This window comes from Poromitra crassiceps (genome assembly GCF_964638095.1).
Source record: "Poromitra crassiceps genome assembly, chromosome: 11".
NCBI classification, from domain to species: Eukaryota; Metazoa; Chordata; class Actinopteri; order Beryciformes; family Melamphaidae; genus Poromitra; species Poromitra crassiceps.
Window position 1 is genome coordinate 46067540 of NC_139643.1, and position 23002 is coordinate 46090541.

General features: G+C 43.7%; 2 protein-coding genes across 2 annotated transcripts; one reads left to right on the forward strand and one right to left on the reverse strand.

Moving 5' to 3' along the window:
• Positions 1–272: 272 nt before the first annotated feature.
• On the forward strand, positions 273–8827 carry LOC310785638 (putative splicing factor, arginine/serine-rich 1). The gene is made up of 6 exons (XM_083646782.1): positions 273–414; positions 2581–2807; positions 5677–5783; positions 6215–6432; positions 6991–7068; positions 7926–8827. Exons 1-6 carry the CDS (start codon positions 308–310, stop codon positions 8395–8397), a joined length of 1209 nt encoding a protein of 402 aa, XP_083502908.1. The 5' UTR covers positions 273–307; the 3' UTR covers positions 8398–8827.
• A 1137-nt stretch (positions 8828–9964) lies between these two features.
• msto1 (misato mitochondrial distribution and morphology regulator 1) lies at positions 9965–22212 on the reverse strand. Its single transcript, XM_083646741.1, has 14 exons — positions 22100–22212; positions 21152–21281; positions 20623–20689; positions 20129–20204; positions 19897–19960; positions 19618–19768; positions 18935–19049; positions 18633–18767; positions 18399–18551; positions 17695–17826; positions 16041–16225; positions 14696–14800; positions 14473–14585; positions 9965–12568 (listed from the first exon to the last, which is right to left on the reverse strand). The coding sequence occupies exons 1-14, from the start codon at positions 22181–22183 to the stop codon at positions 12321–12323; spliced, it is 1758 nt and encodes a 585-aa protein (XP_083502867.1). The 5' UTR covers positions 22184–22212; the 3' UTR covers positions 9965–12320.
• Between the last annotated feature and the right edge of the window lie 790 nt (positions 22213–23002).

Below are 23002 nucleotides of genomic sequence, written 5' to 3' on the forward strand. Positions count from 1 at the left end.
AGTTTAGTGGAAAAACAGACAACTTTAATCATTAGCTAGCGATTGACGTCACAGTGCTATTTACATACCTGTTTATTACCCCCCCTGACATTACTTTTAACCAGTTCAACAACCAGCATCTCCGGCAGATTAATATAAATCCATACTTGATGGCCACTTGATGGTAGCAGAGGGCTGTGTCGTTCACTTCCCTCCCTGGTCGTGAAAACACGCCCCTTTTAATTTATGCGTCTTCACAGCCTCGCGCCTCCTTGTGTGTTCTCTCTTTCTCATTCCAGGCGCACACACACACAGACAAGCCGGGGAAATGTCGAGGGTGTATATCGGAAGACTGAGCTATCGAGCTAGGGAAAAGGACGTGGAGAAGTTCTTCAAGGGTTACGGGAAGATACTCGAAGTCGACCTGAAAAACGGGTAAGGTTGAGAAAGCTAGCCTTTGTTCTCGGGGCTAAACGTCTGTCGTGGTAGGCCGCAGCGTGTGTTTTGGGCCTTGGCTGCAGCAGGCCTGCACAAGGCAAGCTGAATAGCTAATGCTAATGCTAGCTAACACACGCTTAACGCTACTGTCTACCAACAACAGCCACTTAAAAAAATAGATTTCACATCAAAGTTATATAGCTTTGTAAATGTATTTGGAGAGTTTCTGGACAAACTAAAGTGCAGGATGGCATTTGCTGGCGCCAGCGTAGCAATCACAACGCTCGTCGTGCTAGTCAAGCCAGGGCTAACGTTATTTTCGCAAATTGTAAGTGGCCATGTCACGCCTACAGGTAACGTTATGCATTTGCAATGCATATTAGCTTTTGTATGACTTACACACATATACACACGACCAGATTTAATTTGCGTTATATCGTGCAGACCTTTGTGCCAACATTTGTAACGTTAGCGTCATGCCGGGGGGTTTCAAAGTCTGAGTCTGTGCCCCCTCCCCTCAATTCCTCGATGCTATTGGACCACGATTGTTATTCGATCCCATCGACACCCAACAATTGAGCCAAGATAGCCTGATATGCTGTTGGACATACTTCAGACTACACCAAACACATACAAAAGGAGTATCTGAAGACATTTATTTGTTTATGACTCTGGGAAAGTGGGCAAACATGTCAAATTCCCCCAAACTACTGTATCTCTGAACTATCTTTAACCAAATCACACACATTTAGCGCCTGTGTAGAATATTCTATGAGATCTCCTTTTGATAACTGATAATTTAGTATTTTTTACTTCCATTCACTGAGCCTCTCCAGAAACTGCTTGTAGCCCCCCTGGGGAGACCCACCCCCCACTCTGCCTTAAGGGGCACTTTACACAAGGACGGTTTCCTATGGTGACGGGGAATTATGGGCTACATGCACAACTCCACTACTTCCTGAAATTAGTACAGCTTCTTTATTTCCTGTCATCACTATTGGATGAACTGATTAATGTCAGGTGTGCTGCAGTCACAACAATGATCAGGCACACCTGATTAATCAGTTCATCCAATAGTGTAGGACAGGAAATAAAGAAGCTGTACTAATTTCAGGAAGTAAAAAAGTTGTGCATGTAGCCTATAGTATCGTTAGTGCCTCCCTTTTAGACGGCGACGGCGAATTTGGGCTTGGGAAACGACACATTTTGAAACCACCTTCCAGAGTGAAATTCTTTGAGACGACCCCCGCTGATCATTCCATGTAATCGCTTTGAGACGGCACATTTCAGAAACTCTTGACGTGTCTGCACACGCGATTACGCCATAGCCGTGCGTGAGTTGGCAACCAATTTCAAAATAAAACATCAGTATGAATGAAGTTTGGCAACATTCAGAATTAAGCTACACTCGGCCAACTTCAGTTACATGTTCATAACGTTACTGCTGCGAGGAGCCGATGGCTGTACCCGGTCAGCATTTAACGTTAGTTACAAAAGCACGTCGACAGTGTTTTCTCACTGCAAGTAGCCTACAGTAGGGTTTGACAGATAGCACACTCAGCGCTCCCGGTCCTCGCTGCTCGTTAAAGATTTCCAACAGGCGTTATTCTGATAAACTGGTCACATATATGTTACATTCTCACCTGACAAATATTTAAACTTTAAAACAGTTTGGGGTTTTTTTTAGCTTGAAAAAAGCTTTTTGGCAAGTCTAAATGACTGCGGAAGGCGTACTCTACTCCCGTGTTTAAACCCGGAAAGACGATTACGAAATGACGTCATGCAGAAGCGTCCTTGTATGGGCAAAGAATAGGGTGATCACACTGCCACCTAGCGACCTGGCATGTACATTACAGTGTTTTAAAAATTCAACGGCGCTCATGTAGACGGGGAGAAGGTGTGAAGGAAACGCTATTGTGTCGTTTCTTCCAGAAACTGTCCTCGTGTAAAGGTCCCCTAATTCCCTTGAATGTACTAACTTTACCCCCTGCCGATCAAGCGTATTTTCCCCATGTAACATTAAGGTTTAGTGTTCCTTATGCAGTGGCAGTATTGTGGTAGCCAATAGTAGTTTGATTATTTGTGCAAACCTAATGTTTCTGAATGCATGCCATCATAATATTTTGCTGTGCCTCAGGCTTAACATGTTCTCCTCCTGTGAAGGTATGGGTTTGTTGAATTTGATGACCCCCGAGATGCAGATGATGCCGTGTATGACCTGAACGGCAAGGACTTGTGTGGGGAGAGGGTGATTGTGGAACACACAAAGGGACCTCGTCGAGATGGAAGCAGCTATGGTGGTGGAGGAGGAGGAGGAGGAGGAGGAGGGGGTGGTGGTGGAGGAGGAGGAGGAGGAGGAGGTGGAGGAGGTGGTGGTGGAGGAGGAAGGAGTAAGTGTACACTAAAGTCTTGTTTTCTTAACATGGGGAATATCATTCACTACAAAGAATTGGCTATTGGAATTTCTATTGCTTAAATTTTGTAAGCCTTGTCCTTGGTGGCTGATGTGCATTCAATTTGTCATAGTAATGATGATGTGAATGGAAATTGTATGGTCAAAAGTGGCTCTCCACTCTTCTTCCAGGGTGTAATTGGAAGAATTACTGTAGCTACCTGATCTCCAGTACTCATGCCTTAGTTTAGCTTGATCCTCCTGTTGGGAAATTAACATGGGCGGTGGTGGCCCTCAGTGTTGCCAGAAACAGCTGATGGTTTCCAGCCCAAAGACTGTTCAAAAACTGCCAAAACGCACACACAACCGCCCAAGCAAATGCAGGTCTATGGAAACAACCCGCCCAAGCCCCCCCCCCCCCCCCCCCCCCCCGCACAATGCAATCCAAACCAGCCAATTGGGCGGGAAACCGCCCAATCTGGCAACACTGGTGGCACTCAAAGGTAGGGTTAGGTAGGCAGTTATTGTTTAACAATATAATAATAAAAAAAATCATAATAACCTCCTAGTGCCGCCACCACCCATGTTAACAATGTTAGAACACCTAGTTGTTTTTTGTGCAGCTTTTGGTAACTTGTTCATATGAAACTCTCACACTCGTCCACACACACCCTTCCTAATTTCGTCAGTAGTTGCTATTGTTCTGGTCTCACTGATCCTTCCAGGTTTCTGGCAGTCTGTTTAACATACAGATGTGGCACAGTTTCTGGATACAGGGATGCAAACTAGTCACCTTTAGGTGACAATCACCTTTTTGATCCCAAAATAGGGCACTTAATTATTAAGTGCCCTATTTTGGGATCAACTGGTTTTGTGTCTGCCTTGGTATTTGTCACCTTTTTCACTCTGGTGAGTTTGCATCCCTGTGGATAGGACAACTACAGAGCAGTAGCTCTGGATTGTATTGTCTTGCAAATAGCCTGATAGACAGTGTACGGGCGCCTACTGATACACTTAAAAAGTTATTTCAGCATTGAGCAATGCGAATGAGAGGGGATTAAATTTGTGTGCACCAGAGCCACCAATGACTTGAGAATACTTTTGGTGAAACCAAGAATACATGGGAATATATGATGGGGGGAATTGGCTTGCGATATATTTGCTAATGAAAGAAAATAATGTCTTGATTTGAATACTGCAAGTTTTGTATTGTTAAGATTATCTTGTAATCTATTCATGTTTTATTCCATTATTTACTTTATTTAAAAATGATTGTCAATTTAAAGGTAAAGATTTAACAAAGAACCTCAATGTTTTAATTGAAAGAGTCCTTTGCTGACTGCCAGTGCCTGCCCCTATTGCTGGCCATGGTGTCCCCTTTCCAAGAGTGTGGTTTGACCATTCTGGGCCCCTGGGCAGACCAAAAAAGGGAGCCATTGTGAATGAAGACCGCTTTTCCCATTAGGCCCAGGCCAGGCCGGGTGGTGAGGATGCCATGGGGTTAGGAACAGATGTGGGTTCAGCTCTTATAGGTGCCTGAAAAAAAGAACATGTTTTATAACAGTGAAATGTTTTTTTTTAGATTAGGTAGCATAGAAACTTGCTTTAGTTCACCGTAAGTACTTCCTCGGTCAGATGTACCGTATATATTTTTTATTTATTTATTTTGTTTTCCCTTTTTATTTAGAGAGTAGGTCTTTATTTTAGAGCCCGACCGATATCGGGGAGTAAAAAATATTCAATATCGATATATCGGCCGATATTCTTATTTGATATATACGCATTATATTACACACATTTTTTGCAACAATTCCTATATCAAATGCTTGACTTGATGTGACTAGAGAGATGTAATGTAGGCATGATATTTTACAGTTCAACAAGAAACTTTACTGTCCAAAATGACGACCGTGCCCTGAAACTGTAAACTTCACTGGGAATTTAATTATTATTATAAATAACTACAAATACAAAAGCACAAATATAACTAATGTATAGCTTGAGTTAAGAAAACGGATCATTATACACAACATAGGGTGTCTGGGTGGTGTATCGTTAGATTCCCTGCCTGCCTACCAACACGAGGGTCGCCGGTTCGCGCCTCATGTTATCTCCGGCTTGGTCGGGCGTCTGCGGATGGGAAGCCGGGTTGAGGGTATGTGTACTGGTCGCTGCACTAACGCCTCCTCTGGGCGGTCGGGTCACCTGTTTGGGGTGGAAGGGAACTGGTGTGACTAGCGTGATCCTCCCATGTGCTATGTCCTGCCAGTGAAGCTCCCCGCTGTCAGGTGATGATAAGCGGCTGGCAACTGCGCACCATGTGTCGGAGGAAGCATGGTGCTAGTCTACGGCTCTCCCAAGATCGGCAGAGGGTGGAGCAGCGACCGGGGCAGCAGGGGGAAATTGACCAAGTACAAATGGGGAAATCAGGAAGAAAAAGAAAAAAAAACATGTAACCAAAAAAAAATAATCGACCAGCCGATACAATATATTGGTGAGAATACTGGCAGACCGATACATCGGTCGGGCTCTAAGATTTTTTCTTTTCAACCAAAATGTAATCGGTTACAATTGTGTGTATTAGGCCTAGACCTTTTCATTAAAAAGGCTTCGTCATCTTATAGGAGAGATGAGTTAGTTTTCTATGGACTTAATGAATTTTCGTTTGATTTTCTTTTTATTTCACTTTTTAATCTAGCTCTTTTTCATCTTTGCTTTTCCTTTTTTTTTGTTTCCCTTTTTCCCAAATTGATCGGATTTGATTGGACATTGTTGCTAGTGTGTAGCTTGGAGTTTAGTATTGTGGCAAATACCTCAGCTGCTCTCTGGTTCTCATTGTTCTTGGTCTTTCCTTATTACCTTGAAAGGTGGATATGGCCGTGGGGGAAGAGACCGATATGGCCCACCGACACGGACAGACTATCGGCTCATTGTTGAGAACCTTTCCAGCCGCTGCAGCTGGCAGGACTTGAAGGTATGAAGTCAACAGTTTTTAGTCATTCTCATAACACGTCAATTTTGTAATCTGAATAAAGGAATTGGCAAAAACACTTAACAGATACACACATCTGAAGCGTCATCTGACAGCAAAAAACAAGGTTTAATTTAGAAATGTCACAGAGAGCCTCACACAATAGTTCTTCAAAAGTGTCTTTACTTAATATTACTTGTGCTGCTTGCACTAGGTTTACATTTCCCACATCTGAGGAATACCGTTTGAATAGAAAAAGACAAACGCACATTCCACGCAGTCAAAAATTCGCCAGAGAAAAAGCTAGCCAAGACAAACACAATTGACAGAAAGGCACTGTGACAAACATGGTTGGAGGTTTTTTGGAGTTTCCCAACTGCACAGAGGTGTGGACTTGCTGTTTAATCACCATGTTTGTTTCCATCGCTCTTCAGGACTACATGAGGCAGGCAGGGGAGGTGACGTACGCCGACACCAACAAGGGGCGGAGGAACGAGGGGGTGATCGAGTTCAGGCTGTACTCTGACATGAAGCGGGCTCTGGAGAAGCTGGACGGCACCGAGGTGAACGGCAGGAAGATCCGCCTCATCGAAGACCGCCCCGGGGCCAGACGCGGCCGTCGCTCCTACTCCCGCAGTCGCAGCCGCTCCAGGTCTGATACGTAATGTTCTCTGACTGATGCGTATTGTAGACACATTAGAAGACACACGTATAGCAACGATACCTTTGAGGGGAAAGGAAATCTCCCAGTGCACACCAGGATAGGATTGACACGATATATCTTTATCTGGTTACATTTGCGAACTACGCGTTTCACATAGTGCTTCATCAGATTCGATAGCGAATCTGATGAAGCGGTATGTGAAAGGCGTAGTTTGCACTCGAAGATTTCCTTTGCTTCATTGTGATTCACCCTGCACCAGCCGGCACCAAGGAGAGAAGCACTGCTGTGCACAGGGCTTCCTCAGCTCTTGATACCCTTGAGGGCTTTTTTCATGGTGATGGGTAGAGTGGTGGTGCTAAATCATCCATTAAAGTAACATACATGTACAAAATAAAATGGGAGAAAACAAAGATCCCTGTGGTCCTTGGTTAGCACGAGTGGCCCCCTGTCGAACGCTGACCAAAATGTTTGCCTGTGGCAAATACTTCTTACTTCATCCACGACGTGTTCTCATTGTATTCTCTGTTTCTCCGGGCTGTTTCCCAGGTCTCGCTCCAGGAGCCGCAGGTCTCGCAAGAGCCGCAGCCGTAGTGAGAGCAGCAGTCGCAGCCGCTCCCGCTCCAGGTGAGAAGCCAGCTTCCTGCAGGGAATACACCCACATCAAGACTTTCTATAGCCGAGGATGCTCGCTCCTGTATGTACAAGCTGACTGAAGCTCACTGAAATCTCCTCCACAGGGCACACAAAGTACATTTCAGTGAGCTTCAGTCAGCTTGTACATACAAGAGTGTGACCCCTTTGACCTTGCATTCGTTGTTGCCCAACTTTCCAGAGTTACGATGAGGAACAGCATGGATCATGCTGAGAAAGAACTCCTAGTTCCTAGTATATCCTTAAAAGTGGGCTCTGTCTGTTTACATTTTGTCCCACTGATGATGTCACAATGCCTATGACATCATCAGTGATGTCATAAGATGCTGTTGGTCAATAATGTCACTGATGACATCACTAATGATCTCACAATGTGTATGACATCATCAGTGACATAATTATTGACCAAAATCATCTTATGACATCACTGATGATGACATAGGCACTGGGATGATGTCATAGGCTTTGTGACATCAGTGATGCGAAGTTGAGCGATTGTGTGCTGCGCATGCCAATAGCGCAGGCGAGGCCACGCAGCAGCTGAGCTGCGTGTGGAGAGGTTTCGGGGCCGATACCCTAGCTGTTCAAATGTGCTGAAAATGTTCAAAAACGTGTACTCATATTCGCTGAAATCATTTCGCCAAAGTTTTATATTGAAAACTCAGAGCCAAAAACTGATGCACTCACTGGAAACATTTCACCAAGGCTGCGTGTCTGCATCTGGGAGACTGTTGCTAACTGTTTGATGGATAGTATTTACTGTGTAATCTTTGGTTGTCTTGAGTTTTCCATTGAAAATGTTTTAATTTGCATTCTGATTTTGTCCACAGGGCGGCTTCCCGCTCCCGCAGCCGCTCCCGTAGCAAGAAGAATAAGGTCAAGGTAAAGAAGGAGGAGGAGGAGCGCAGTAACGGCGCTCACAAGGGAAAGGAGGCCCGCAGCCGCAGCAGGAGCCGCAGCAAGAAGAACAAGAAAGAAGGGAAGAGGGGCAGGAAAGACGAGTCCAGATCTCGCTCTCGCTCTAGGTCCCGCTCCAAGGATCGCTCCAGGAAGTCGGGCTCCAAGGGCCGCGAGCAGGCCAAGAGCGACGAGGAGGGAGTCACTGCAGAGAGGGCCTCACGCTCCCGCTCCGGTACCCCCGCCGAGTCCAAAGCCCGGTCTAAATCTAAATCCAAGTCCAAGTCCAAATCTCGCTCCCCCTCGCCTGCCAAAGCCCGCACCCGCTCCCCATCCGCCTCCCGCTCAGAGTCCCGCTCCAAATCCCGCTCCCAGTCTCGTTCCCGCTCCCGCTCTCGATCCTAGTCTCGAGTTGGGAATGTTATGTCATGAGCCCTTATCCACACGCCCCCTCTCCCCCCTCTTACATTCCCCAAAGCCCACGCCCCTGTTCCTGTCTTTTTGTTTTTTGATAAATAGCTGTAGATTTACCAGGCGCTCATGCTCCATGTGTCCTTCATGCACATGCTTCTCCATTTTATTTGACTTTTACTCCACATATTTTTGCATTAGATCTGTCTCTTATGGAGGTGTTTGTAAAATAACAGGGTGAGATCTCAGTTTTATAAGTTTGAATGGTTCATTTATGCTATAGGATGTGTCCTAGCCTTTTTATCACACATGTAAAAGCATACTGTTCTGTCAATATGCTGGGTGACATTGTTCTGTGTTACCAACTCCTCACCTTTGTGAAATGTATGTATTTTATTTCATAATAAAGGTTTGCCTGACTCAATTCGTAGTTAATGGTGGATTTGTGTTTATTTTGGTCACTTTGGTTAGTTGTACCGATACATTTGATGTCTTTGGTAATAAAATTGCAAATCATTGCCAGAAGTAGCAAACCCTCCTCCTGAGTAATTGTTGAAAAGGTTTCCATTTGGGAATGTTTGAAATGTGCTCAGCTTTGAGTTTTCTCACAACTTATTGGTATTAAATATTGTAGAAGCAAATTAATTCAGCATAGACTAGTGTGTAGGACAGGGTTCCTATGCAAGTATGGCATTTAATTTGGTTATTTTCCAGGTATGGAAAAAGGAAAGGTTTGGAAAAAATATTCACATAAGCTGCTGACTGTAAGATGACAGGAGTGATGCATCTTTGTAGTTTGAACACTGATATAAATAAGCTGATGGAGACTGGACAATCCCTGGCTCTGGCTCAGTGAGATAAACAGCTGCTTGGTATGTAGTTGTTCACTGGTTCAAATCCACCTGTCTCACTCTTTACACTTTCAAATCAGATTCCAAAGCCCAAATTGAGAAATATATGTGGAGATGTGTTTTGCGTCAGTTTACGCCTGCATGCGCACTTCTCAAAATAATTTCAATGTCGGTAAAAGTTCAGTTGTCTGTGGTTTCCCCTCATAATCCCCTGCTCATATCTCTGCAGGAGGGGACAGGGGGTACCAGGGCCAAGGGTCAAGTCATTTCTGTCAAAGCTTTTCTGGTCTTAACTTGAGAAGTTCTTCAAAGTCCAACAAATTTTCACTGAAGGCTCAAACCCAAAACCTTGTGGTGTGGCCATAGGTGTCATTTACAATGGGGACATGTCCCCACCACTTTTCAACAAAGTGACGCCCTTTTGTACTCAAATCTGACAGAGGATTCTGGAAATCAGAATCTGGAAAAGTATGGATTTTGAAATGGAAAATGTATAGGAATTAGGAACCCTGGTAGTAGTACATGGTTGCCATGGTTCTGGAAAGTGATGGATTTTTTTTTAACCTTTATTTATCCAGGGTTATCTTGAGATTTTTCAAGTGTGAAAAGGGCTATGCATACAAGCTCAAACAAACAAGGACAGTGAGTTGACAGAGGTACATAAAACTGCTATTTACATATGTCTATAAGAAAAAAAATCTATACCTATACAGTGTAAGTATATGTAAACTTGCTTTGAGTTTATGTTAAGTGTTAATCATTCATTCCTATTCCTAAACCTGGAATCTTCTGATCCCAAGTCTCAATTTAATTTCCCAACATGGTAACAACCTTCAATTTATCATCTTTAAGCGGTCTTGCAAACATAGTCCAGTAAAAATGTCACTTGACCTCACACTAATTGCAACAAAACCAAACTCAACTGATTTTGTATCCTCAATATGTCCTCAATGAAGGAAAAAACGTGTTAAGGAAATGTATGAAGGGAAATTTTTGAAAATTACCCATATGATGCTACCAAAAACGTTTTTTTATTTATTTTTTAACATTTTTTTTATTATTTTTTATTTTCTCCTTGAAGCAAAAAACACATATAAGTGATGAGATTTATATCACATTAAAAAAAAAAAAAAGGCTTCCATAGGCTACCATCATATTTAGGTCATTTTCAAAACTTTCCCTTCATACATTAACTTACACTACTTACTTAACATTACTTAACACTTTTTTTCCTTCATTGAGGACATATTGAGGATACAAAATCAGTTGAGTTTGGTTTTGTTGCAATTAGTGTGAGGTTGATCCACATATTTGCGTAAAATGCCTGGACTAACAATCCAGTGTGTCTGAGATTCACGCTACTTATACCCAGAACAGAGGTGACATCAGTCAATGTAAATATAATAAAAGTGTACTTCTTGAAAACAGAATTTAGTATCAAATACATTTAATTCTGTATACAAAGTCATCAGAAGAAATGTATCCACAGTCTGTACATTCTCATAATGCTCCATCCATACATCACACATGTACTGTATATCCTTATCAAAGTCGACATTGACTTCCTTCTCTCTCTCACACACACACACACACACACACACGTGGGAGAGCCGCAGCACAGAGCCTTTTTCCCCCTGAAATGTTGCCACAAACAAATGCCACACATCCAGAACATCCAGTCCTTTCAGTATCCACATTAAACTCAGATAGCTATATAAACGTTTGTAACTTTTGGTTAATTTTTGGTTGATTTCCTTCTCAGCCCTTGGTTTAGAGCAGGGGTGGGCAACTATTTTTGATGGGGGGCCACATGAGAAACCCAGATTGTTCCCGGGGGCCGAACAAATAATGTCATGCCGTAACCCATGGATGGGCAACTTTGATGATAGAGAGGGCCACAAAAAATGTCCTCGCTACCAGGTTTTGCTGAGGCCCGAACGGCGCCAGCGCGGAAAATTTGGGGCATTTGAAGCCAGGTTTAGAGGAATAACTAATTTTAAATTAACAGTTGTGATGTCATTATTCAGTCTTAACCACCAATATTTGATCCTTTTCTCACTCACTCACTCCTATGTCACCACCTGCTCTCAGGGCTTGAAATTAACTGTTTTGACCACCTGCCAATATGGCTGCTAGATTTTAAAGTTACCAGCCAATTAGAATTTCCACTAGCCGAAATGTTTTTCTTGAAATAAACCAGAATATGAGTGGGTTAATTTAAGCATAAGTATCAGTAAGTGGCCCGGGATTCTCAAAGCCTGTGTTGAAGGTCACACGAACAAAAATGCAGTCTTGAAGCTAAATAAATCCAAAACCAATGAGTTAATTATTTAAATTTCTACTTCAATGTAGCCTTTTAGTCATAAAGATTATTGAAAGATATTCCATATTCCAGACTGAAATGCAGAAGTGGAGTATTGGCCAGAATGACATGAACATTTGGACACTTATTCAGCGGATCACAGAGGAACAGAAAGCAGCGGAACATATGGGGCTAGGCCAAGGGCTGAATTGGGATTGGGCATTAGACTGCTGTTCATCTCCCTGTATCTGTGAGAATGCTGCCTAGATCTGCAGGCAAACAACTACCGTAATTTCCCCTCACGGGACAATAAAGTAAACATTCACCCGTGTTGTAGTAGAGGCGAGTCGGACTGGAGTCCGGGTCCTGGACTCATGTGCAGGACTTGTGTCTGGACTCAGACTTGAGCATTCATGCATTCAGACTCGGAAGTTGGAGACGAGGATTCGGACTTGTTAATTGATAAGATATTGATAGCTATGAGACATGATTCCGTTTCTTACAGGTGCAGGCACGTGTGTTCCACCTACATATGGATTCATGCTCATGTTCAGGATCTCCGGACTCACTCGACTTGGACTCGGGTAATGGGGACTCGACACAGACCCCTCCTTTGGTGTCTCGAGACTCGACTCAGACTCGAGATATAGTGACTTGACTGCAACACTACCTTGAGTAAACAACAAAGTGGATGGACTGACAGGCTTAGCGGAGATCTGTCTATCCAGACACCATGAACCCTTCTCACACAGACTGTCACAATGTCAGTCGTCGTCGTCATCCTCAGACGAAGAGCGCGCCATCCCGCCGCTGTCGTCGCGGTAACACCGGGCCAGGAGGCGGAGCTGCTCCAGGGCCTCCTGGTACTCGGCCATCTCGTGCCCCTGGGAGAGGATGCGGCGGATGTTCAGGGAGCTGGCACCGCGGTGCAGCTCCGACAGCCACGGGCCCATCGCGGGGCCCGACTGCAGGGACGTCAAGACGGGAGCGGACAAGACTGCTGGGACCGGAGCTGCAGAGACAGATGGGGACACAGTGTAGGAATTTAGCCAGGGACAACAAGGGCAAAAATGTCCCCAATAAATCTCAGAATGCCCCTAAAAACCATGATCCAGGGACAAAAAATTGCCTCCAATATTTTGATAATTTTATTTCATTAAATTCATTTAATTTCCATGTCTAACACTCAGCACCTGCAAGCTGGTTGACAGAAGATGATGATGAAGAACTAGGGGTGTCACGATACACTCAGTTCACGATACGATACGTATCACGATACTGGGTTCACGATAACGATACGATACGATACGATTTTAACAATATTTTTTTAAACTTGAATAATGACAATATATGACTGGAAAAGTAGTATTTTATTTGAAATGCACAAATACAAAACATGCTGTTGTGGGAAATTGTTATTACAATAACAACTAGAAAAAACATGAGATTGGAGATAAGGCTTATCTTGAAATAGAATGAGTTACACCGTCACTTAGATTTACTTTGAACTACCGGTAAAAGGTTTCTCAGCAGTATAAATTCTCATTATGCATCTTCAGTTTTTCTTCAAACTCAAACAACAAGACTTTTCTTAGTCTATTTTTTATGCATCTTCAGTTTTTCCTGTCAAGTAAACAGTTTTGCCAGAAACTCAATTGAATGGTTTCTCTCCTGTATAACTTCTCATGTGTCTCTTCAGAGACTTGTTCAACTGAACTACTTTCCACACATTGAACTTCAACAAACAAAGACATTTCTTTGTCTATTTTTGGATTTTTTTTTATTTTATTTTATTTTATTTTTTTTTCTCCACGATATGAGATTTTATCTCAACGATACATATCGTGACGTTTTACTATCGCGAAATTTCGTGGGACGATATATTGTGACACCCCTATGAAGAACACATTCTCCCAAACAGCGCTATTGTTCACGCTACGCTTGAGCAACTTTATATACTAATTACTATTTTTTAAAGTGCCCCCAAAATTTTGTAAATGCCCCCAGTTTTTAGAGTGTGGGGGCAAAAGTTGCTCCCAAAATATTTTTTAAATTTCCTACACAGCAGGGACAGAGGTTTAAGAGGCAGCTGCAGAGACAGACAGGGACAGGGGTTTAAGAGGGAGCTGCAGAGACAGACAGGGACAGGGGTTTAAGAGGGAGCTGCAGAGACAGACGGGGACAGGGGTTTAAGAGGGAGCTGCAGAGACAGACGGGGACAGGGGTTTAAGAGGGAGCTGCAGAGACAGACGGGGACAGGGGTTTAAGAGGGAGCTGCAGAGACAGACAGGGACAGGGGTTTAAGAGGGAGCTGCAGAGACAGACAGGGACAGAGGTTTAAGAGGGAGCTGCAGAGACAGACGGGGACAGAGGTTTACGATGCAACCTGACTCCTAAAGAGGAGAGTGAGCTGGCACAGTAGCCTATGTAACATGTTATATATAACATGTTGGCCTAAAGGTCTGCAGTTCAACATATGTTCCACTCCAGTATATACAGGGTTGCTACTCTTTTGTAATGATACATTTCAAGGACATTTCAAGGGAAAAGGTCTAGGTGGTGGTCTTCAATGTTTTGACATGGAAAAACAAACTGTTGTAACTTGACTTCACATCACCGCAGCATCTGAACACACATTGTCTAATAATTATTTCAACAGTGAGGACACACTTTCATTCGTTATTTTTTCATTCATTATTTTTTTCCAGATAGCTGGTAGCTTGCTTTAGCTGTGTGAGTGTCACCCGTCCAGGACCAGAGAGAGAGAGAGGGGGGGGGGGGGGGGGGGGGGGCTAAACAATGTGGGTTACCTAGGCGACCAGCCACATATTTGAGCTAAGAATGCCTGCAAGAAAGCACAACAGCGTCCCAATCAAGAGAGCAGAGGGACACCTAGTGGAATCAAGGTGTACTCACAGCCCGGGGGCGGGGCGCGGCTCGGAAAGAATCCCTGAGCACCGAGGGAAGGGTTGAATATCTGTGGGAAAGGCGCAGTCAGCTTGCTGGGGGTGGAAACCAGCTGCAGGGCGCTGTGTGGCCGCGATGCAGAGGGAGAGAAAGAGAGAGCAGAGTCACTTAGCCGGTTGAACTCAAGTCCTGCTTGTGTGTTATCAGCATGTGTCTGTGTGTGGGGACTCACAGAGGTGCTGTGGGGTAGAAGGAGCTGATGTAGGATGCCAGGATGTCTTCTCCACTGTGCAGGCTGTGCAGATCGGTGGGCGGCTGAGTTCCTGGAGTCAGAGAGCTGGAGGCAGAGATCACAGCATTTCAGCATAGTAAAAGATTATTATTATTTTTTTGCTGATGTTTGGCCTGAGCGTAGACGGATCCCTTGTGTCTACTAGCCAGGTTCAGCTTGGCTGTCGTGACTTGATTTGTGTTTCTATTGATTAGTCAACTAGCCAGAGAATGTAATGATTTGCTGTGAACTAGAATCCATATCACGTTTCAGCACCAGAGAGTGAGAAAAGTTAAACCGTTTCATTGCTCTTCATCTTAACCCAACTGCTTATTTTGTGAAACAGACATGATTGCAATATTACTATTAAAAGAATGCAGTGCATTCATGTGTCATAAATTGGGGGGTAATTTTAGCCAAGCTGTAAGAGTCACCTAGTTTTATACAGTCTATTTAGAGACACGTGTTGTTATAATAATAATAATAATAATGATTGGATTTATATAGCGCCTTTCCAAGGCTCAAAGCGCTTACACAGAATCATTATTCGTTCACACCATTCGTACCGGTGGTTCAGAAGCGTGGCAGCCACACATTGGCGCTCAACGGCCCCTCCGAACCACCATCATTCATGTCTACATTCATACCAATCATACCATTCATGTCTACATTCATACCAGTCATACCAATCATACGAGGCAAGGAGGGTTAAGTGTCTTGCCAAAGGACACAACGACAGCAGCTGGGAGGGAGCGGGGATCGAACCGCCAACCCTTGCGTCATTGGCCGACCCGCTCTACCTCCTGAGCTAAAGCCGCCCCTGTTAGTTCTAGTGACACTTAGCAGGGTCGAAAAATCTACTAGCCACTTGCACATTTTACCAGCACTTGGCTAGTGGCTGGTGCTAATTGTGGAGTGTGGACCCTGATTCCTTGATAGATTTCCTACGTATCGAAGTTGCAGAAACAGAGAAAATGATCTACAGCATGGATTTCAGTCTTTCAGCTTCACTGCAATTTCTATTTTACAATTTCATGGTGAGAAGATCATGATAGGCCATCTTCAGGTGAACAGTGAAATTGTCAAGATGTAACATTTTCATTTTCATTTGTGCAAATAAGCACAAAGAACAGGGTTCATCTAAAAGGTGCTTGCTGTGAAGATAGACCGGTTATTTCAGCAGCACCACATAATAATAGTAATAATTTCCTCTTCCTGGCATCTATACAGTACATATCCTGTATAGATCTATACAGTTTCAGTGAACAACCACAACATGGCAATCAACTGATGCAAAACGTCTGACCTGACTAGCCTCTGGCCCTCAAATCCCTTGAGCGTCACCAGCTGGCCATAGCATCGGCCGTCGCCGAGCTCCGAGCAAGCCGACAGGGGTTTCCACGGTAACGCATCTGCGCAGACACTCAGGGCGTCGGGGAGAGAGCTGCCGTGCATCATGGCAAAGGGAATGGCACCGTAAGCAGCCACCACCTGGAATTCAAAATTATCCCGTCAAAACTAAAGGAAGCTTGAAGAAAAGGCATATTGTTTCTTTTTCATCCTCCGGCACGGTCTTTTCTTTACGGCTGCACTGGATTTGGTGGTTACAGGAGGCAGAGGATCTCATTCAATGCGCTCAGTTATCCGATTGTGTTAAAACCTTTGCATGTGTGTGCTTGGTGGTCTTGGGCTCACGTTGCATTCACGTCATGTTGAATTGACTAAGAATATGACCTGCCAACTGGTAGAAGCTGTTTATCAGCCTCACACAGCCACCAATACATTACAGCGAAGCCACAGTATGCTGGCAGTCTGAGATAATATCAGAAAAAGCATTACAATGATTAAAATGATCCCTTATATTCACGGTAATCAATTAAGTACTAGGTAATGGTAGTGATGGGAGAAGCGAGGCTTTCTGAAGCTTTGATCAGATTGCTTCGGAAAAAGATTCACTGTTTTCGAAATGCTCGAAACACTGCTCACTGCCGACATCTGGTGGTCAAGTGCAATGGGAAGACCCAAAACCAACACCAATAATGATTCAACGATTTGGAAGTTGCATCATTTGAGAGTAGTGTTAGATATCCTGAAATAAACTGAGCGGAAGTTATATGTAGAATATGGAGGCCTTCATATGGTTGTGTTTTAATCATTTTCATGATATCATGGCATTTATGTAGGCTATGGTAGTATGTTATATGGTATCTTACCTTATATAGAATATCAACCAATATGCATGTTCTTTAAAATGTATAGACATAAATTATATAAGAAGGCATTTAACCTATATGGTTACATCTTAATTTGTGCAGGGAATACTGCAAAAGTAGAGCGAGAGAAAAGGTATGGGTGAGACAGAGGACGACATGCAACGAAGTTTGCATGCTACGCAGTGAGCTACCGGGGCGCATCTGATGAAAGCAAATTGCAAAACTATTGTAAATATTAGCAGATAAGTTGATCAGTTGATCTGCAGGAAACCTGGAATAACTGACTGCAGATCAGCCAAATCTCGATTGAATCAATCAGTTCCTAAGAGCCTAAGTTATGACAACTGATTCAAGATCAGTAGTTGCCATACATTTGACAAAGGGGCTCGACCCCCTAGCGTCCAAACACCAAAACGCGGACTCGTTTTAAAACGGTGTGACGCAACAAAGCCTCGTTTGCTGAAGTCACGTGACTTGGCTACTGTGTTTCCACACGGGAGTGTGTCGCAAAAGTGTCAAACACTCTTTTGAGTCCGCCCATCACTAGGTAATGGTATTCTGCAGTTCACTTATGGTTGATTTCAGATTCAGAAATAAAAATAACTTTGGAGACGTGCGTTCCAGTGAGTTAAACACGTTCCAAGTTGGAGCAACATTTCTTCTTCAGAGTCCGACATGACGTGGATCGACGCATGAGTTGACCACATGAACAGACGCTGTAGAGCTGATCTGAAGACATGAAGTCACCTTTCTCCCCGATACGGCCAGTGTGTCGGCCACCTGCCACATGGGGACGCTGTTGTCCCTCAGCCTGTAAGGCAGGGTGAGCGAGTCCAGGGCCAGAGCCAGGACCGAGCTGGAGTGGTACCACAGTGATGGCTGACACCAAGGGAAACACAAAGAGAAACGTCACACACACCATTAGCCAGACACAATTATATACAGGGTTCTCACAGCTTTTCACTGATGAAATGCCAAAACTTTTCCATGACTTCTCCATGACTCCTTTTCAAATTCCCCTTAGTCAAAAGATTAATGAGACAGAATAAAAAAATAACCATCAGTTACGTAGCTTGTTTTTCACTTTAAAAATCAAGGATTATAATACTATTTTAACCAACAATAGTTTCAGTTTCTGAGCCAGCTACATTACAGCTTTTTGTGACAATTGCCAGTATTCAACAAATAAAATGTCGTGACTTTTCTGAAACTTCTATCCCTCTCTATCATTTTTCATCTGACATGGCTTTTTACCAGGTTTTCCAGGAGTGTAGGAACCCTGTAGTGTGTATAGTGGAAGAAAAGCAAATCAACAGCACCATCATAGTGCTGTAACATCTTCTGAAAAGTCTAGCAAATAATTTAGAGTTAAAACCTCTTTTCTTTTAACCGTGCGAGGTGGAAAGGAGAGCTGGAGAACAAACTAAGCGGACAGCTTGAGCGAGACTCACATCGTACGTCAGGTGGGGGAACGCCATGGGAGAGGCGGGTCGTCTGCCCAGGCCGCCACGCAAGGTCAAAGGGCAGAAGAAAGAGCTGTGATTGGCCAGGTGCACCGTCCCTAAGGCGCAGTTTATCAGGTGGTACAGGTCCTTCATTGGAGTCTGATTCAACAGAAGCAATGCCGTTAGGACAAAGAATGTGCTTATATACAACTGTGCCTCCAAAGCGATTTTGTCACTCACTGAATTTGGGTGACTGACGGGTGCCATGCCCCAGGTCAGGATGCCTCTCCCGCCATAAGAGTCCCGCAGCATCTCTGTGACCTTTGAACCCAGGCCTGAAAAGCCGTCGGCCAGGTCGCACAGCACCTGGAAGCCCTGGGAGGAAGAAGAGGAAGATGAGTGAGTCTAGAGCTAATATATGGGGGGATGCTTCCGTAAGAGATTACAGTGCAGAAGAAGAAGACGGGGTGCTTCCGTAAGAGATTACAGTGCAGAAGAAGTATTTCACATGAAAGCGGGGGAGAGCTGGGGAGCAGCATTACCTGAAGATAATCACACTCCTCTACGAAGAAGTGCAGCTTGTCCTCCAGCTCCTCCAGCACTGGCCCGTTCAGCAGAGACTCTCCCTGGTCAAACCCCTCGAGACGATCAGCCTCCCTGGACACACACACACACACACACACACACACACACACACACACACACGTGCGCACACACAGGTTGTTGAGACTGACTGGTCACTTCAGATCTGTTTATGTCATCACTACAAACAATATAAATGATTCATGGTTTGATTGGCAGACTTCGTTAAAAAATGAAACGCATGCAAATCGATCCTATTAAACATGATTATTTTGTGAGCAAATGTCTTATAGTAGTAACAATACAGTACCGTAATATCTTTCTATCGCTTCCTTACATCATTTTATGTGTTATTTTATTCTGTCTTACTGCTGTATTTTGTACTTGCTTTAAGAAGGACTTTTTCTAACACTGTTAAAAAGATGCTATACAAATAACATGTAGTAGTATTATTATTATTATGTGCTTTACTTTCTTCATTTTGTAAAAGAGTAAAAAAACATTTCCAGTGAAACTCTGCATTTCAATATCAATCAGTCTTGAGTGGTGGAACATAATCCCACCCCACAAATAACCCTGTCAACCCCAAAACATGCCCACCTTTCCCCCAACAAAGTGTAGTAAATGTGGTGCGGCTCTTCACCCGTCATGGTTGTACTGGTGGATGACGGAGATGGTGCGAGGGTGCAGGTGGATCCTGAGGAAGTCCGACCAAACCCTGATGCTGCCCTCCAGCCTGTAGACCTTCTGGACACGATCCAGGCGGCTGTTCACTGTCTCCACTTTCACCGAACCTGCCAACGGGAGAGTTTCCACAGCCTGGTCAGATGAGCGAGTGGCTACTGCTGTGCTGTGCCTAACGATATTTTGTTAATTGAAATTGATAATAACAGTTAATGCTGAGTCTAAACGAGTCACTTACTTGAGCACTGAGGCCGGGAGCTGGAGGCAAAATCAGCAAAATCATCAGCCAATATATCCCCCTTCTGGAGACAAAGACAGCGGTCAGGATGAGGCACTAATATGAGGAGCGTCAAAACTATGCACGTATGAATGTACCGATGATACCAAATGCTTGTCATCAATGTCTCAAGACAATACTGGAAAATATAAAGTCATCAGTGTCCTGCCTGCTGCCGCATGTAAATACTCACATCCAGCTTGTCCAGATCTTGGAGGAAGAAGTTCTTTGTTGGAGGACTTTCTTCATGCATCATGATGTCTCCCTCCCTGCCAGATATAGCACAGTTTCATAGTACATACACCAGACACTAGGCGCACAATCAACACTTCTGGGTCCAACACATATTTTATATTAATAGGAGAGAAAAACTAGTGATTTCTGATATAGCCTCTGATAATGGGTTTGGTTCATAAAGACAATTCCTTCTAATTTAGCTCTCAACACAGTATTGAGACAAAAATTGATTGCCAAAATCGATTGCCAATGAATGCATGATCATCATAGTCAAAGTGTTGCCGGACCAGAATGTGCCGTTTCATATGTGCCGTTTCATAGAAAACTATACCTCTGAACAGCCACTCATATCACCTGACACATCAAAGACACAGACACAGACACAGACACAGACACAGACACAGACACAGACACACACACACACACACACACACACACACAATTATTTACCATGTGAAAGTGGTGGTGTCTTTGTCAGCGTACAGACTTCCCTCTTGCCGTAGAGTCTGAAGGCTTCCTGTTACAGAGACAGATTGAGAGGCAAACAGAGAGAGCAGGTGTCATACAGTGTGACGTCATACAGGTATCATACAGTGTGATGTCATACAGGTATCATACAGTGTGATGTCATACAGGTGTCATACAGTGTGATGTTACACCGGGTGGAATAAAGGTTCCGAACACCATAGTTAGTATAGAATCAAATGAGAACCAGAGGAGGAAACATAGAGACAGATATTTAGGAATGACAAACATGACAAGCTTAGCTTACTGAGCTAGCTTCACACATGTCAACATCATCGTATGAAACTGTGGTAATGTCAGCGACTGACAAACAAAATCTTACATGACAGGATTAGACTAGGACTAAAAGCAGCAAACATCTTTGTCAAAACAACACAAAAACAGTAAACAAAGTTCAAGAGACCACAGCACAGAGGAGGATGTCTTTGGCCTGAGCAAAATCATGTTAAGTTACCCTTGAGATCCATGGCGATGAGGCGCGGAGTGTAAGTGACGTGACCGCCCAGCGTCTGTCCCTCTCGAAACACAACATCGCTCTGGATCTCACTTGGCGGCAACTCTGGGTCATATGACAAGGAAGCATCCTGAAAACAAAAAGAACACAGTGAGTGCAAGTTTAAAATGTCCACCATTTAACTGGCTGAGTCCATGTATATCAAAGACATAAGAATTGAGAAGTTTCCCCTCCATCTATTTAGTCAATAGTAATGGAAGATCTCACACAAGTTCACATACAACACTAAGCATGACAAATTGCCACCTGCACATTGTAAAGTTAGGCACTCTGGCAGGTAACCAACCCATTAAGAGGTCCCAACCTAATTGCTTGTTGTTGTGCACAACAATACAATCATTTCACAATTTGGAATTGACCTCAAGTAGGAGAGAAAGAAAAGTGTATGTTGTTTGACCTTTCTTGTTCTAGCCTGCTGAAAAAAGAAAGCCACAGAAGAACTGTCTCATTAACTGTCCAAAATAGTGCACATTTTTATTCAAGTGCAAGTCATGCACATAATAACTAGCTACTAATGTTTTATAATCAGGACTAGATTTCAGAGACAGACTGCCAGTCACTGGGCTCCATACTAGAGCTGCATCTTGTCCTCAAGACTATTTGCCAATTTGCACCACAAGTCTAAAAAAGAGATTTCCATACAGACATGTCACTATTGATCCATGTAATGACTAGCTAGCAGACTTGGCTTGCTAGCTAAGTATGCTAACCCCACGTTTGCTAGCGTAGCGGTGTCGTGTCCATCTCATGTTAAAAGAAACCTTGCACATAACGTTACATTTCAAGTGCTAGCTAAACCGACAAATACAAAAACACCCTTTGAAAACACATGCATGCATGCATACATACATGCATGCAAGCTAGCTAGCCTTAGCCTAAACTCCTCACCTGTAAATTCCACCAGTGCGTCCCCACAAAGTTTGAATAGTGTCCCAACTGAAGAGTGACGACTTCTCTACAAAGGCTGCTCATCGTGAGGGGAATTAACAGTTATAAAATGTATATATCTTTTTGAGCATGATGAACATATCTGACAACAACACTGAAGAGCGTCTACCTAATACAACCAATGTCCCGGATGTAAACTAATAATCTCCGGGCTTCCATTGGCCGAAACAAACTATGAAGAAATATTATTGGCTGCGCAAACGACGTAATCGCACGTAGTTTGGTTTCACCGTGCCATAGCTTTCACGTGCGGCGCACAGATGGTGGTGTTCGCACACAAAGTACCCACTTATTTTTCAGTCAGCATTATCTTCCAAATCCCCTCTATAGCCTGCCCTATAGTGTAACTATTGCTATTGAGAGTTAAGGAATGAATACCGTATCTAGCTATCATTTGATTAACTCAGTTGTGATGTCATCAGTGCATGATGTCACCTGTGATGTCACTTGAGTAATTGGGATGTCATCAGTGATGTCACCAGTGATGTCACTCAAGCAATCATGCTGTCACTCAATCGAGCAATTGTGATGTCATCAGTGATCATGTCACTCGAGCATGTGCCTAGTCACACCCTCTTCCGGGTTCGGCATACGCATCTGGTCAATTCAGCTATATTTGAATCAGGAGAGACTAACATTTCACTCTGACCTTTTTTTGCCAGGCAGCTGCCTGACTGACTGACTGACTGACAACCCTGAAGGCAAATTAGATCATCAGCATCAGTAACACACATGCTGCATGGTTAGCTTTCACCTAGTCTTGCCCCCCCTCCGCCCAACCAACTGGAATTTTATATGATTCTAAATATAGCTCAATTGGTAATTGGTTTGACCAATAAGTAA